General features: G+C 45.5%; 1 protein-coding gene across 1 annotated transcript in view; it reads right to left on the reverse strand.

Moving 5' to 3' along the window:
• Positions 1-17,670, reverse strand: part of PLEC (plectin) — a 523,889-nt gene that overhangs the window by 142,633 nt on the left and 363,586 nt on the right. The window contains 2 exon segments of the mRNA XM_033935291.1: positions 4,273-4,491; positions 7,839-7,946. Of these exon segments, the coding sequence (XP_033791182.1) occupies positions 4,273-4,491; positions 7,839-7,946 (327 nt within the window).

The raw sequence follows: 17,670 nt of genomic DNA on the forward strand, positions 1-17,670 counted from the left end.
CTAGGGTTTTCTTACCCCTGTAGTTACAGTATCCCTAGCCCCCCCCCCCCCATATTCTGTCTCTGAGGTGTGAAGCCACTGATACTGGGAAGAGCGTCACATACAATGTGAGCACAGCGCAGGGCTCCCCTTATGATAAGGAAGTATGGGCACCTCTCGGTTAATTCCCTGGTCAGCCTTCCAGTGTGACTTTTAGGAACACGGGGTTATTTACAATACCTCAAACAGGGCTGAGGGGGGCCTGGGCCCTCTCATTTTAGGCTCAGGTTCTCTCCAAAATAATGGCTGGCAGAGATGCCCAAGGTCTGCCAGCTGAAGCGGTACGCTGCCCGAGCAGCGAAAAAGTCAATGGTGTACTTCAGTCGCCAATGCTGGCGCTCCCTTGCATGCAGAGTTCAGCAACACGAAACACCCCAACTTCTTCACTGCTCAGGCAGCAAAGGAGGAGGATCAGGCAGTGAACCGCTTCAGCCAGTGGGGTTTAGGCATCTCCTGAAGAGGAAGCCAAGGAAAGGCCTCATGGACGAGGGAAGCACACCCAGCAATGAAGTCGTGAGGATAAGATGTGAAATCAGCCACGGGGATACTGTTCTGGAGTTACTTTATTGATAAATCCCAATGCGCACTTAGGGTTTCGTGTTCCCTGCCGCCATGTTTTCTGATCCATGGCCGGATTCTATTTTAGAACGTGGCGGCAGGGAACACTCTGGCCAATCCCCTCCTCCTGCCCTCACTCACCAACTGCTGGAGAAGCGCAGGCAAGCTCTCTCCCTGCATGCATCCTGGCCACCCCGATTGCCCTCCGTGGCTGTATTCGGCGGCGGGGGAGACGGCTCTCAGTCCTTCCTGCCAGGCGTTGCCAGAGGAGCGTCTCTAAAAAACAGACTTGCACGGTCTGTGTCTGGGTATGGCCGTTTGGTGGAGGATAGGCAGGGGAGGGCTTCAATGGTTGGGAGGGTGTAGATGGGCTGGAGTAAGTCTTAACAGAGATTTCGGCAGTTGGAACCCAAGCATAGTACCGGGTAAAGCTTTGGATTCTTGCCCAGAAATAGCTAAGAAGAAAAATAAAAAAATTTAAATTGAATCAGGTTGGGCAGACTGGATGGACCATTCGGGTCTTTATCTGCCGTCTTCTACTATGTTACTATGTTACTATGTTATTAATCTTCCCGCAGCAGTCCCGAAGGGGGGGCTGACGTTGTGCCTTAGAGCCCGGGCACAAGCTAGCCATGGCTCTTGGTGCGGGCCTGAAGGCGGGTCGCTGAACACAAGAAAGCGCCCGCGGCTGGAAGCCTTCGTCAGCCCGCTGAACGCAGGTATGGTGCGCGGCCCCCTTTGCTTCTTGCCTCGCTGTGAGGAGGGGGGAAGCCACAGGCCTTTAAATGCTCTGGGTTTGGAGCTGGGGCTGAAAATTTAGGGACATGTGAGGGAAAGAGGCTTTACTAGCACCCGTTAATGTAACGGGCTTAAACACTAATATGCTATAAAAGCGTATAGACTCGACACTTGCAGTGTTTTGGCGTCTGTGCCTTTATCAAGAGTCTTGAAGCGTTGGCACAGTGCACGCGGACACTCTGGATGAAGCGCTGGTTAAAAGTCTGACGGAGCATGTGTCCAAAGTTTACTCGTGACCCTTAGCTTCGCTTTGGACACTGGTTTATTTGCTGCTCCGTCAGACTTTTAACCAGCGCTTCATCCAGAGTGTCCGCGTGCACTGTGTCAACGCTTCAAGACTCTTGATAAAGGCACAGACGCCAAAACACTGCAAGTGTCGAGCCTTTACGCTTTTATAGCATATCTATCAATAAAGTGACTCCAGAAGTGTATCCCCGTGGCTGATTGGCAAGTACCCAATACAGACCTCCCTCAAAATCCTAGGAATACATTTAGACAGACGCTGCACAATGCAAACACAAATCCTAAAGGTCACCCAAAAAGCATTCTTCACAATGCGAAATTTAAGAAAAATCAGGAAATTCTTTAACAAAGACCAATTCAGGATCATTGTCCAATCCCTTGTGCTAAGTATTGTCGACTATTGCAACAGCCTCTACCTACCTTGCCCGACCAACACAATAAAAAAACTACAGACCATCCAGAACACAGCCCTCAGACTCATATACTCACTCAGCAAATACGACCACATCACCAATGCATACCTAAAATCTCACTGGCTACCAATAAAAGCAAGAACACAATTCAAACTCTACTGTCTCATTTTCAAAGTAACCCATGGCATGGCACCCAGTTACCTAATTAACCGTTTTCATCACTACCACCCACCAAGAAGAAGGAGAACACAGAACCTTTTCACCTATCCACCACTCAACGGAACTTGTCGTAAGAAACTCTACGACAACCTTCTGGGGACACAGGCAGCTAAAATAGACTCTGATATCTCAAAATTACTGACCAAAACAACAGACATAAAAGAGTTCCGCAAAGAAATAAAAACACTACTGTTCAAAAAATACCTCCCATCATTCTAACCACCACCCAATGAGTTCCCAACCAACGACTTCGGAAACACCCATCTAAACTATCTCTTTGTCCATGACCAAGAATGTACTGTAACTCTTCTACTTTACACCCGATTTAAACGATCGAGTTGCCAAGTATTACCTCTGCAAAATGCATTATCTTCTGTTATATGTAATAACTTCTGTGATAAGTATTATCTTCTGTGAACTTGAAGTATCATAACTCTTTACTGTTACTGTAATATACTCCTATCCTGAAATGTAATTCTACTGGAACTGCCCAGATATCTTCCATAATGTAATCCGCCTAGAACCGCAAGGCACAGGCGGAATAGAAATCCCTAATGTAATGTAATGATTTCACATCTTAGCCTCACGACTCCATTGCTGGGTGTGTTTAGGCATCTCCACCAGTAAAGGTAGGATTTAATACTGCTTGGGGGGGTAAGAGGTGAGAAGAACTATATGGCGCCCCCAGCCCACTCCCGGGTCCCCCTAAACATGGACCTGCCTATGCCCCAGCCACGGTCACATGCTGGTGTCAAAATCTGATGGATGGAATAGTTCTGGGGGGTGGCACTTGCTCAGAAGGGCTCTTTTTCAAAACCTTTCTGAGCTTTAGGAGAGCTACTCTATCCAGGGTCCCAGGGCCTAGTCGTATGGCATCACCAGTGGCTGTCTGATCCTATCTGGAGAAATCTGATGTGCTGGAGCAGAGGTTTTCAGATCTGATATGGAGGCACATTTAATCTGTCAGGTTTTCAGGATATCTATAATGAATATGGATGAGAAATATCTATCTAAATCTAACCAAGAAAAATCTTCAAAGACTTCAGCGGATCCGGAACACTGCGGCTAGTTGATCTTCGCAAAAAGCAAATTCAATCATGTTTCCCCGCTTCTGTCATAACTTCACTGGCTTCCGGTGATTTCTAGGATTCACTTTAAATGTACCTGCCTAACATTCAAGATCCTACATGGCATTCTTCCTCCCCTAATTCCACTATCCTGGAATTCTTTGAGACCTGACACTACCAGATCCACCCACATACTCAAACTATCTTTCCCCTTGTTAAAAGGCGTCATGTATGCAGGGAAATTAGGGAAATCCCTTTTCTTCAAATTCACTGAGCTTTGGAACAACCTCCCTGCCCCGCTGCGGAACCTAGGCTCATTCCAATCATTCCCAAAGCATCTGAAAACCTGGCTTTTCTCCAAAATGTAAAGCTATCTCTTTAAAATGTAAAGCTAGCTATCCTCTTCATAACCTCTAATTTCTTATTATGTCCTTCTCTCATTTATTGAATTACCTGTAAACTGTGTCGAGCTCTATCGTTATGGAGATGATGTGGTGATACAAACTTAAGGTTTAGTAAATAGTTAAATACGCTGGAGACCCAGTGTATGAAAGTCTCTCTCCTACACGTTCACTGTGGCTCTCCTAAAAACCCAACTGGTTAGGTGTGTCTCCAGGACAGAGCCGGGAAACACGGATGCAAGAGATGTCTCGACATTTCAAAAAGCCCAGCAAGGTTCAGTGCACACCTCTTCTAGCTTCAAGTGTGACCATCTACCGAGGAAACTTCAGAGTCAAACAACTCTTCAAAACCTTTCACTCGCAACTGTATTTCCTCCAAAGCATCTCTGAAGCTTGGTACTCATAAAGCCACTTACTCCTAAAAGCCGGTACTCAAATCAAGCTCAATTCTCCAATGAGAATTTCTGCCACAGAACGTGGAAGCTTGGTAGCCACTTCCTGGTGAAAATAAGTGAAAACACTGGGTGCCGTTACCTGAAGGAGCTCTTGCTGCTGCTTGAAGGAGCCACAGCTGATGGAACAAGGAGGTAGTGGAGCAATGAGCATCTGGGCTTCCTCAAGCCATGGTAACAGCTCCTCGTGCGTCTCTGAGAACTGGGACAGCAGAGTCTGAGCATGCTCGAGACACATTGTGTAGGCTGAGCTCTTGAGGTAGATCTGAGGCGCTCGCTCCCCAAGGGACTCTAACAGTGGCTGAAAGAGAAACACAAGTGGCAACCGAAGGTCATATCGCTGGAGTTCTACCTACTTAGAAGAAATGGCACTCTTAGCTATGGGGTCAGTCTGCTTCCCCTTCTTCTTGTCAAGTAATGAGCAAAACAAAATGATCCAGAGGACCAGCAGGAAACCTGCAAAAAATAAAATAAAATTTAATATTGCATACGACGACTCCTTGATTAGAAGAAATAGGGATAGAAGACAAACATGATGGTTCCCTGATGACAGCTGGCTATTTATGAAAGATTTCTGATGAGAGATGGAACGCAGAAAGTAGGGGAAGAAGCCATACATGATGACTACCTGATGAGAGCAGGATGAGAAGTAGGGTCAGAGGCTAGATGGGAGAGTACAAGAGTTGCCCTATTGGAACTGACTGAAGGTTCATCAAGGGCAGTATCCTATTTTCAACAGTGGCCAACCCAGGTCACAAGTACCTGGTAAGATCCCAAGGAATAAAACAGATTTTATGCTGCTTATCCTAAGAATAAGCAGTGGATTTTCACACATCCATCTTAATAATGGCTTATGAACTTATCTTTAAGGAAATCATCTAAACTTTTTTTAAACCCTGCTAAACTAACTGCTTTTGCCACATTCTCTGGCAATGAATTACAACTCGAACAACCGGGGGAACACTGTATATCACATATAACTTCCTGCAGCAGAAACCATTCATCATTCATGTCTTCTGTCCTACGCAACACACAGTGTACAGGAAGTGAGAGAGAGGGGCAGAGGGTGCCTGGCGCAGACTGCCAGCAGAGGTCATCGTAACCCAAACCACGACAGAATCTAAGCAGTGGTGTAGCGAGGGTAAGTAGTGCCCCTCCCCCGCTCCCTCCCGACACACGCCCTCTTCCCTTCCCCTGGACCTCTCATCTCCACAAACTTGCTGCCCGCGTCGTGTCGACTCTCCTTCTAATGTCACTTCCTCGGCGTGGGACCCGGAAGTGACGTCAGAGAGGGCCGACACCAACGTGGGCAGTGAGTTCATGATCCTTCTCACGCCAGGAACATTAAAGAGTTATGAGGGAAGGGAAGGGACGCACACGCGTGGTGGTGGGGGGTTGGGAAGACGGTTGTTGGCGCCTCCACCAAGACGGCACCTGGGGCGGACTAATCCCCTTTACTATGCCATTGCATAGCGGCAGTGAGAGAATGCAAGATGAAGTGGGGGGGGAAGGACAGGTTAAAAGGAAAGGGGGAAGAGGGTTGCTTTGAGTTAGGTAGAGAAATGGACCATATACGCCCATCTGCTGAAGGCAAAAAGGAGAGCTGGCAAAACTACTGGCACAGAGCAGTGGCCTGTTCAATATGTTTGTGAGTGACATTGCAGAAGGGTTAGAAGGAAAAGTGTGCCTTTTTGCAGATGATACCAAGATTTGTAACAGAGTAGACACCGAAAAGGGACTAGAAAATATGAAAAAGGATCTGCAAAAGTTAGAGGAATGGTCTAATGCCTGGCAACTAAAATTCAATGCAAAGAAATGCAGAGTAATGCATTTGGGGATTAATAATAGGAAGGAACCGTATATGCTGGGAGAAGCTTCGTCAGCCGCAAACCTGAAGTCATAATGCCACTTTTCAGAACCATGGTGAGACCTCATCTGGAATACTGTGTGCAATTCTGGAGGCCACATTACTGTAAAGATGTGCTTCGAGCTGAGTCGGTCCAGCGGATGGCCACTAGGATGGTCTCCGGACTCAAGGGTCTCTCATACGAAGAAAGACTGGGCAAATTGCAGCTCTATACTCTAGAGGAGCGCAGGGAAAGGGGTGACATGATTGAGACATTTAAGTACGTCACAGGTCGTGTCGAGGTGGAAAATGACATATTCTTTCCCAAGGGACCCTCGGTCACAAGGGGGCACCCACTCAAACTCAGAGGAGGGAAATTTAGTGGTGACACCAGGAAGTATTTCTTCACAGAAAGGGTGGTGGATCACTGGAACAAACTTCCGGTGCAGGTGATCAAGGCCACTAGCGTGCTCGACTTTAAAAATAAATGGGACATCCACGTGGGGATCCCTACAAGCGTCGACTTAAGGAACTAGGTCATTAGCACTCAGACTTAATGAGGTGGGTCAGTAGAGTGGGCAGACTTGATGGGCTGAAGCCCTTTTCTGCCGTCATCTTTCTATGTTTCTATGTTTCTATGAGAGAAGCTGATATGCTCGGACGGGGAGAGGGACCTTGGGGTTATAGTGTCCGAAGATCTAAAGGTGAAAAAACAGTGTGACAAGGCAGTGGCTGCTGCCAGAAGGATGCTGGGCTGTATAAAGAGAGGCGTAGCCAGTAGAAGGAAGAAGGTGTTGATGCCCCTGTACAGGTCATTGGTGAGGCCCCACTTGGAGTATTGTGTTCAAATTTGGAGACCGTATCTGGCGAAGGACGTAAGAAGACTTGAGGCGGTCCAGAGGAGGGCGATGAAAATGATAGGAAGCTTGCGCCAGAAGACGTATGAGGAGAGACTGGAAGCCCTGAATATGTATACCCTAGAGGAAAGGAGAGACAGGGGAGATATGATTCAGACGTTCAAATACTTGAAGGGTATTAACGTAGAACAAAATCTTTTCCAGAGAAAGGAAAATGGTAAAACCAGAGGACATAATTTGAGGTTGAGGGGTGTTAGATTCAAAGGCAATGTTAGGAAATTCTACTTTACGGAGAGGGTGGTGGATGCCTGGAATGTGCTCCCGAGAGAGGTGGTGGAGAGGAAAACTGTGACTGAGTTCAAAGAAGCGTGGGATGAACACAAAGGATCTAGAATCAGAAAATAAGATTAAATATTGAACTAAGGCCAGTACTGGGCAGACTTGCACGGTCTGTGTCTGTATATGGCCGTTTGCTGGAGGATGGGCTGGGGAGGGCTTCAATAGCTGGGAGGGAGTAGATGGCTGGAGTGAGCTTTGACGGAGACTTCAGTAATTGGAACCTAAGAACAGTACCGGGCACAGCTTTGGATTCTTGCCCAGAAATAGCTAAGAAGAAGAAGAACCCCCCCCCAACAAATTTTTAGATTGAATCAGGTTGGGCAGACTAGATGGACCATCTGCCGTCATCTACTATGTTACTATGTAATAGTGGCCCTTTAGAATACTCTGAGTAAAAACTGAGGTGGGAAAAATATGAGTCACCCAGCCTGAGACAGCAGAATTACTGGAAGATCTCCTTAACCACTCCTGGTGGTCAGGGCATGGACTTAGACCAGTACAGGCAAGGGCAACTAGGTGGGACAAATGGTTCTTATCGTCTGTGTTGCTTTATAATGTCTGGGTCGCGGTCAGAGATCCTGCCTCAGTTCAGGAGAAGTTTGTTACCTGAAGGCGCTCTCGTGTGGTTTGTGGGCAGAGGCTGAGCAGCGCATCAGACACCCGCATCAGACGTACGATGATTCCCTTCTGCTGCAGAACCTCCACTGCCAGGATCTGAAAGACAGAACTCTGCTGTTAGAGGTGCTGGAAGCCTTCACAGCCATGAAAGTCCTGCTGGTGGTCTGGAAAAGAGTGTTTGATGACCACAGACTGAATATTCCATGGATGTATTTCATTTTATCTACCTTAGAAGCAGTGGCGTGCCAAGGGTGGAGTGGGGTGTGTGGACGGCCCTGGGTGCCAGCCCTAGGGAGATGCAAAGCCAGCTGGCCAGGTCCAGAACCTCCTGCAGTGCTCTAAACTGCACCTCAGTGCAGCCGTACTTTTTCCGAAGCAGAGTTGGCAGCCACGCTGAAGTGCAGGAAGGTCCCGTGATGATTTCTTCTGCTGCCTCTGCTCCGGAAGACGTCAGTGACATCGTAGGGGGTGGAACAGTAGCCACAGTCATCGCGGGACCTTGCCACAACTCCCTGCATCTGCTGGCCCACTCCCTCTGATGTCACTTACATCTTCTGGAGCAGAGGCAGCAGAAACAGTCATTGCAGGACCTTGTTGGCTTGGAGGGAGAGAGGAGCATAGAAGGGTGGTGGAGGGAGAGAAAGGGGGTCAGGGTGGTATGGAAGGGTGGTGGAAGGAGAGAAAGGGGGTCAGGGTGGTATGGAAGGGTGGTGGAGGGAGAGAAAGGGGGTCAGGGAAGTATGGAAGGGTGGTGAAGGGAGAGAAAGGGGCAGGGTGGTATGGAAGGGTAGTGGAAGGAGAAAAAGTAGGTAGATGCTGATGGAACTGGTGTGCAGAGAAAGGGGAAAGAAACATAAGGGAGAAGGATACTGGATGGAATTGGGTTGGAGGGAAAGAAAGGGGGCAGATGCTCATGGAATTGGTGTTCAGGGAAAGAGGAGAGAGACATAAGGGGGAAGGATACTGGATGGAATTGGGTTAGAGGGAACGAAAGGGGGCAGATGCTGATGGAAGTGGGGGGAAGGGAGAGGAGAGAGTGAAATGCCAGACCATGGGCTTGTGGGAAAGGGAAGAAGAGGAGAGGAGAGAGATGCTAGTCCATTGGAGGAGGGAAAAGAAGAAGATAGATACCAGATCAATGGAGGTGAAGGGGGAGATGGAAGGGGGATGCATAAAGTTTCTGGAAGGGGAATAGAAGGAGAAAAGATGCCATATAAAAGGAAGAGAGTAACAAGAAGATGAGGAAAGCAGAAACCAGAGAAGACAAGGTAGAAAAAAATTCAATTTATTTATTTTTTTGCATTAGGGGAGATGCATCGCTGTTTCTGTGGTGTTGCATTGTATGCAGAGTCCAACTTCTTGGTGGTTCAATTTAACCTTTATCTACGTATATCTATTTTATCTCCGCTTTTACAAAACTGTAGAGTGTTTTTTAGTGCCGGCTGTGGTGGTAACAGCTCTACAACCTTGCAAAGAAATTTAGACAATATGTTTCTAGGCATTTAACTAGAAGGTGGGGGTGGTGTATGTATGAAGGACAATTATAGATACCACCCCCGGCAAAAGAAAAGATGTGATAGTAGTAAAGATTGCAATATAAACAATATGAGCAACTCATTTCTTAGTATTGCAACAGAAAGTGAAACGAAACAAAAATCCATATAAAAAATGAGATTACCGCTGAAAAATAGCTGGAAAGCGATGACCACAAATGCTCGCAGTCTAAGCAATAAACTTCATGATCTGCAAGCCCTGATGTTAGAGGCAGATCTAGATATTGTCGCTATCACAGAGACATGGTTCAGTGAATCCCATGGATGGGATGCAAACATACCGGGATATAATCTTTTTAGGAAGGACAGAGATGGTCAAAAAGGTGGAGGAGTAGCTCTCTATGTAAAGATCAATATCCAAGCGACCGAAATGCAAGGGACCTGGGGAAAGGAAGAAGCGATATGGATTGCTCTGAAAAGAGAAGATGGAACTTCTATCTACGTGGGTGTAGTCTACAGACCTCCGACTCAATCGCAGCAAATTGATAAGGATCTGATTGTGGATATCCAAAAGTTTGGAAGGAAAGAGGAAGTTCTGCTATTGGGATATTTCAACCTGCCGGCTGCGGACTGGAACATTCCGTCTTCGGAATCGGAAAGAAGTAGGGATATTGTGGATGCCTTTCAAGAGGCTCTGCTCAAACAAATGGCAACGGAACCCACAAGGGAAAGAGCGATATTGGATCTGGTCCTCACAAATGGAGAGAGTATCTTTAATGTTCGAGTGGGTGCTCACCAGGGAAGTAGCGATCATCAAACAGTTTGGTTTGATATAACGGCCGCACGATACTTAAAGTCCTAGATTTCAAACGTACGGACTTTAATGCAATGGGAGAGTACCTGAAGAAAGAGCTGTTAGGATGGGAGGACATAAGAGAAGTGGAAAGACAGTGGTCTAAGCTGAAAGGAGCGATAAAAATGGCTACGGACCTTTATGTGAAGAAAATCAATAAAACAAGAGAAAAAGGAAGCCGATATGATTTTCCAAACTAGTGGCAGAGAAAATAAAGGCGAAAGAGTTGGCGTTCGTGAAATATAAAAAAAACCAAGAAGAGGAGTGCAGAAAGGACTACAGGGTGAAACTGAAAGAAGCCAAGAGAGGGATATGTCTGGCAAAAGCACAGGCGGAAGAACAAATGGCTAAAAATGTAAAAAAGGGAGACAAAATTTTTTCAGATATATTAGTGAAAGGAGGAAGATGAAAAATGGAATTGCTAAACTAAAAGATGCTGGGAACCGATATGTGGAGAGTGATGAGGAAAAAGCAAATGTGCTAAACAAATACTTCTGTTCTTTGTTCACAGAAGAAAATCCTGGAAAAGGACCGAGATTGTCCGGCAAAGTTACACGAGAAAATGGAGTAGATTCTGCGCCGTTCACGGAGGAGGGTGTTTATGAGCAACTTGAAAAACTGAAGGTGGACAAAGCGATGGGACCAGACGGGATCCATCCCAGGATACTAAGGGAGCTCAGAGAGGTTCTGGCGAGTCCTATTAAAGACTTGTTCAACAAATCTCTGGAGACGGGAGTGATTCCTGGGGATTGGAGGAGAGCGGATGTGGTCCCTATTCATAAAAGTGGTCACAGGGATGAAGCAGGAAACTACAGGCCGGTGAGCCTCACTTCAGTTGTTGGAAAAATAATGGAAGTGTTGCTGAAAGAAAGGATAGTGTACTTCCTTGAATCTAATGGGTTACAGGATCCGAGGCAACATGGCTTTACAAAAGGTAAATCGTGCCAAACGAACCTGATTGAATTTTTTGATTGGGTGACCAGAGAGCTGGATCGAGGACATATGCTAGATGTAATTTACTTGGATTTCAGCAAAGCCTTTGATACAGTTCCTCATAGGAGGCTGTTGAACAAACTTGAAGGGCTGAAGTTAGGACCTAAAGTGGTGAACTGGGTTAGAAACTGGCTGTCGGACAGACGCCAGAGGGTGGTGGTTAATGGAAGTCGCTCAGAGGAAGGAAAGGTGAGTAGTGGAGTCCCTCAGGGTTCGGTGCAGGGGCCAATCCTGTTCAATATGTTTGTGAGTGACATTGCAGAAGGGTTAGAAGGAAAAGTGTGCCTTTTTGCAGATGATACCAAGATTTGTAACAGAGTAGACACCGAAGAGGGAGTGGAAAATATGAAAAAGGATCTGCAAAAGTTAGAGGAATGGTCTAATGCCTGGCAACTAAAATTCAATGCAGAGTAATGCATTTGGGGATTAATAATAGGAAGGAACCGTATATGCTGGGAGGAGAGAAGCTGATATGCACGGACGGGGAGAGGGACCTTGGGGTGATAGTGTCCGAAGATCTAAAGGCAAAAAAACAGTGTGACAAGGCAGTGGCTGCTGCCAGAAGGATGCTGGGCTGTATAAAGAGAGGCATAGCCAGTAGAAGGAAGAAGGTGTTGATGCCCCTGTACAGGTCATTGGTAAGGCCCCACTTGGAGTATTGTGTTCAGTTTTGGAGACCGTATCTGGCGAAGGACGTAAGAAGACTTGAGGCGGTCCAGAGGAGGGCGACGAAAATGAGAGGAGGCTTGCGCCAGAAGACGTATGAGGAGAGACTGGAAGCCCTGAATATGTATACCCTAGAGGAAAGGAGAGACAGGGGAGATATGATTCAGACGTTCAAATACTTGAAGGGTATTAACGTAGAACAAAATCTTTTCCAGAGAAAGGAAAATGGTAAAACCAGAGGACATAATTTGAGGTTGAGGGGTGGTAGATTCAGGGGCAATGTTAGGAAATTCTACTTTACGGAGAGGATGGTGGATGCCTGGGATGCGCTCTCGAGAGAGGTGGTGGACAGTAAAACTGTAACTGAGTTCAAAGAAGAGTGGGATGAACACAGAGAATCTAGAATCAGAAAATAATATTAAAAATTGAACTAAGGGGGGGGGCGCTGTTGAGCCCGACTGGGATGGTCGCTTGAACAACTAGCTCCAGCAACCTTTCTTTACTTTTTGCTGCAATATTTTCGTTTTTCACCCCTCTAATTACCACCTTCAGCTGTATGAACTATGGCTTCAACTACTAAGGGCAAAAGACACAAGCCAGACCCACCTTCTCCGGTGAAAAACTCCAATTCAGAGGCTTCTGATACTGCTGCATCTCCCTCCATGTCTGACTTGTGGGAAGCAATTAAAACAGTTCAAGAACTTATGACAGACACCAAAGATGCAATATCGGAGCTTAAAGAAGATCTGGCAGTGATTCACACTGATTTGTCTTCATTTAAATCCAAATTGGCTGATTTAGAAATCAAATCGGCAACTACGGAGGCTAATGTTAAAGCACTTCAGGGCCATGTGAAACGCATGCTGGCCCTGGAGAAAGATATGGAAGATGCGAGTAATCGTTCTCGCCGGAACAATTTGCGTCTTTTGGGGGTCCCGGAAGGGCAGGAAGGAAACAATATGGTCACCTTCCTCGAAGCGTTCATCCCCAAACTGCTGGATCTTTCATTCACCCACGACTTCGAGATTGAGCGAGCCCACCGGTCACCATCTTCCAGGCTCCCACGCGACCGTCGACCGCGACCCATCGTGATGAAAATCCTGAGATACCCTCAAGTTATTGCTATACAACAAAAAGCAAGATCTATGGCTCCCATTACTTATGAGGGTAACCGGATTCTTATTCTCCCGGATCTTCATAAGAACACAGTCAAAACCCGGCAGCAACTCCTAGCATTCCGTCCCCAGCTAAAGAAGATGGGCGCCCGCTTTGGCCTCTTTTATCCGGCGCGGATGCGGGTGACATATTTAAACCAAACAAAAGACTTCACCGATCCGGAGCTCTTGGCCACCTACATAGAAGAAACTTCGCCCACCCCGATTGACAATGTGTGAGTCTGATCTGCCCTGCTCTGCTTGCAGAAGCATGGCTGTGCTTTAAAGAGTGACTCTCTACTTCAGAGTACCGGAATTTTCCTCACCACGATGCATTACTTCCTTTTGTAATTATGGCTCAAGTTTTTTTCTTTTTGCACAATGTCTGCCTACTCTCCTTACCTCTACTGCACTCCTCTGCACCACGAGCTGACAATGTGCTCTCTGTTTGTTTCCTTTCCCGCCTTGGGCCTCGGCACCATTAGATTTAATGCTGCCTGCATCTGTCTCAGGAGCCGTTTTCGGCTCTCTCTCTCTAGCCTCTCACTGTGTGCGGCTGCCTTCTGCTTTCTCCTCGGTCACTCTGACACCTTGTTTTCACTCACAGCGTGCTCCTGTATCTGTTCAGCCCTGTTAGTTCTGCTTCAACTGTTTTTGCTACCTGGATTGTTATGACTGGTTATCTTTCAATTAGCCTAATAGGTCAGTTGTTTACTCAAGGTTTTACTGCTTGAACTTGCTGATATCCTGTTTTTGTTTTCCTGCAGCAAGAGCTCCTGTTTTCACAGTCTTTGTCAATAGGTTTGCTGGTGTGTGCTGTCCTTCGGCCTGGGCCTTGGCTTCTCAGCCCACCCATATTTTATGGCCTGCTGCTATTTAGCAGGGGGCTTTCTCACCTTTTCCAGTATATTTTATTGCTCTTTACTTCTTTCTCTCTTTATTGGTATTTCACTGATATTTATCACTCCTGTTCTATTTACTACAGATATGTATGCAGTTTCTGATGGGTATTTCATTCCTTATGTTTTATATGCAGACAATTATCAGATTCTTTTTATTATCTTCAAATGTCATTATCAATAACATCTTTGAATGTCAAGGGTCTTAATAATGTAATAAAACAACGGAAGTTAATGTCATATTTGGATGATATTAAATCTGATGTTATTCTGCTACAGGAAACTCATCTTAATTCTGCTGACTCTGCCAAGTTTACCAAACGTGGTTTTCTTCCTCCCCTTTTCTCCCCTGCTGAGGATGGTAAGAATGGTGTCATTACTCTGGTGAGACAACATCCCTCCATTTCCACACTTTTTAGCTCTCATGATACACATGGTAGATGGGTAAGTGCTAAGCTTTCTATTTCCAATCATGCATTGCGAATCATTAACATCTATGCACCTAATATTGATTCTCCAGATTTCTTTCATAATATCGCCAACCATATATTGCAGGATCCAGATACTCCCGTAATAATAGGGGGGGATTTTAACCTCATTTTGGACCCTAGTAGGGACCGGAAATCGCACGCCCCCTATAAAAAATCAAAATCATGGTATGCATTGCATGATATTATGACTCAGTTACAACTAACAGATCCTTGGAGAATCCACCATAGGGATGATGAACAATTTACATTCTTTTCTGCCCCCCATGCCACATACTCCAGGATTGATTATTTCCTTGTCAGCACATCTATCTTAACACACATTCTTTCATCTGACATTCACTCCATAACTGTTTCAGATCATGCTGCCATTACAATAAATTGCACACATTTCTCCCTAGAACCTCGCAGTAAGCAATGGCGGTTTAATTCTTCACTCCTTGCTGAGGACCATTTTTCGGATTGCATTAGTGCTGCCATTGAAGAATTTTTCAAATTCAACATTCCCACACATACTAATTGGATTGTTACCTGGGACGCCTTTAAGGCATTTATTCGTGGCACTATTATTCAATTCTCAGCCAAACTTCATTCTTCTCAGAAAACTGCACAACGGGATCTGGAATCCCGCATTCGTTTGGCTGAGTCCATCCATATCTCTGATACATCTAATATACAAGCTCTAACTGATCTTCGCAATCTTAAATTGCAATACAACTCTCTTTTAAGCTCCTCTGCTGCCAACTCTGTTTTTGTTCAAGCATCCACATATTACGCCGACAATAATAAACCGGGTCATCTACTTGCAAACTATCTGAAAAAATCTCAAGATAAGATTACCATATCTTCTATTAAAGATGTATCTGGGCAGTTATCTACAGACTATTCCTCCATCTCTTCTGCCTTCCATGATTTTTATCAACAACTATATTCATCAGAAACCTCCCCCTCTATTCCTCAGCTTACCTCATTTTTATCTTTTCCCCATCCTTCACTCTTACCTACCGAGACGTCTCCTCTCTCCTCTTCCTTCTCTGCTCAGGAACTCCAGGACGCCATTAACTCTCTAAATTCGAATAAATCACCAGGCCCCGATGGCATTACTGTTGAGTTTTACAAGGCCTTTCTTCCTACTCTGCTTCCACATTTGCTATCTTTCTTTCAGTTTCTCTGCAATCAGGGCGATTCTTCAGGCTCCTTTACAGAGGCTACCCTTATTGTGTTTCCCAAACCCGGCAAAGACCCCCAAGATGTCAAAAACTATAGACCTATCTCTCTAATTAATGTGGATGCTAAAATCTTTGCTAAAATTCTTGCTACCCGGCTCCAATCTGTTCTTCCATCTCTTATCTCCCCTGATCAATCTGGCTTTATCCATAACCGATACTCCTCCAATAATACCCGCCTTTTGTCACATATCATCCACCACACTACATCTCATCCAGACAGACTCTTGATTATGGCCCTCGATGCTGAAAAGGCCTTTGATCGCCTAGAATGGCACTTTCTTTTTCATATTCTCCGTTGGTATGGATTCCCAGATCCTTTTATTGATATGATCAAAGTTTTATATTCCCACCCGACGACTCGGATTATGATTAATGGCCGTACCTCGCAACCTTTCTATCCATCCCGTGGCACCAGACAAGGATGTCCCCTATCCCCATTACTTTTTAATCTCGCTCTGGAGCCGTTATTAGCGGCTATCAGACACGACCATAGAATTAATGGCTTCCAGTCTGACCAATTTTCAGTTAAACTCTCGGCCTATGCAGACGATATCCTGCTCTACATCACCCCGGACTCTCTTTCTCCTGTTCTTGAACAAATTAGACAGTACTCAGCCATATCTGGCTATAAGCTAAACATAACTAAATCAGAAATACTTCCGCTAAATTGCATCGATGTCCAAACTGATGCAATTAACTCTGGCTTCATATGGTCCCCTACCAAAATTAAATACCTTGGTTTATTCTTTGGTCCTACTCTCGAATCCACATTGAAACTTAATTCTGATTTCATCTTCTCTATCATTCACACTTGTACTTCCAAATGGTCCCCCCTCAACCTCTCCTGGTGGGGCAGACTTTCTACAATACGAATGATGATAACTCCCAAAATAAATTATGTTCTCAGTATGCTTCCATGTCTTTTTTCTCCCTCCGTCTATTCTCGTATTGAGCGTCTCCTTTCTTCCTTCTTGTGGCACAACAAACAGCCCCGGATTGCCTTGCGTAAATTAAAGTGTCCTCGGGACCAGGGAGGTGTCAACTTCCCTAGCTTTCGGGAATACCATTATGCTTTTCTATTATCTCAAGGCTCCCTATGGTCTAATCTTTTCCTCATAAGCACACCGCCCACGTGGTTATCCTTAGAGCATTCTTTACTCGATCCGTACATCATGCAACATGCACCTGCCATTCCTCTGCCTTCAGTGGCCAAACGCAATCTGATTTTACATAGTACTTGGCAAACACTTAACCATATTGACTCCATCTCAGAGAACAAATTAGCTGATTCATTAGCGGCACCTATTTGGCATAATCCCAAACTTAAAATTGATAATTCCGTGGTACTTTGGAAATCTTGGCAACAGCAAGGTCTCTGTACTATTGCGCATCTTATCAACGCGAATAAATGGATTACCTTCTCGGACATTATGGCAAAATTCCATATCCCTCCCACCCAATATTTTAATTGGATTCAGCTGCATCATTGTCTTACTGCGAGGTTCTCATCTCCCGCATCCTTGCATACTACTCCTGACCTCCACTCAAAGATACAACTTTTCTCTGCTTCCAAAGGTCAATCTTCAAATTGGTACAAGTATATGCAGGCAAAATCATATCCTTTCCTCGTCGAATCCATCTCTAAATGGGATCCGATGTTGCAATCCCCTATTACCGAGCAATTATGGTTGGCGTTATGGCCCAGATTATTTAAATCCCTTCACTCAGCCTCTCATAGACAAACAGCTCTTTTCCTCTATCATAGAGCCTTCTGGACTCCTATTAAATCAGCCAAAATAATGAAGTCCTCAGTTAACTCTTGCTGGTCTTGCAAAGCATCTGAAGGCTCCTTGCGGCATATGCTCTATGATTGCCCCCATTTGCAGATTTTCTGGAATTCGATCTGGCACACGATTTCTAAAATTTTCTCTATCACTGATCCTTTCTCATTTGATATTTTGATTCTGGGTTCCTCGGCACTCACTGCCCATCTATCTGTGTATCATGACCGCCTTTTTACCCTTTTATTAATTCTAGCCATTCAA

The sequence above is a fragment of the Geotrypetes seraphini genome, chromosome 2 (assembly GCF_902459505.1).
Source record: "Geotrypetes seraphini chromosome 2, aGeoSer1.1, whole genome shotgun sequence".
Lineage (NCBI taxonomy): Eukaryota > Metazoa > Chordata > Amphibia > Gymnophiona > Dermophiidae > Geotrypetes > Geotrypetes seraphini.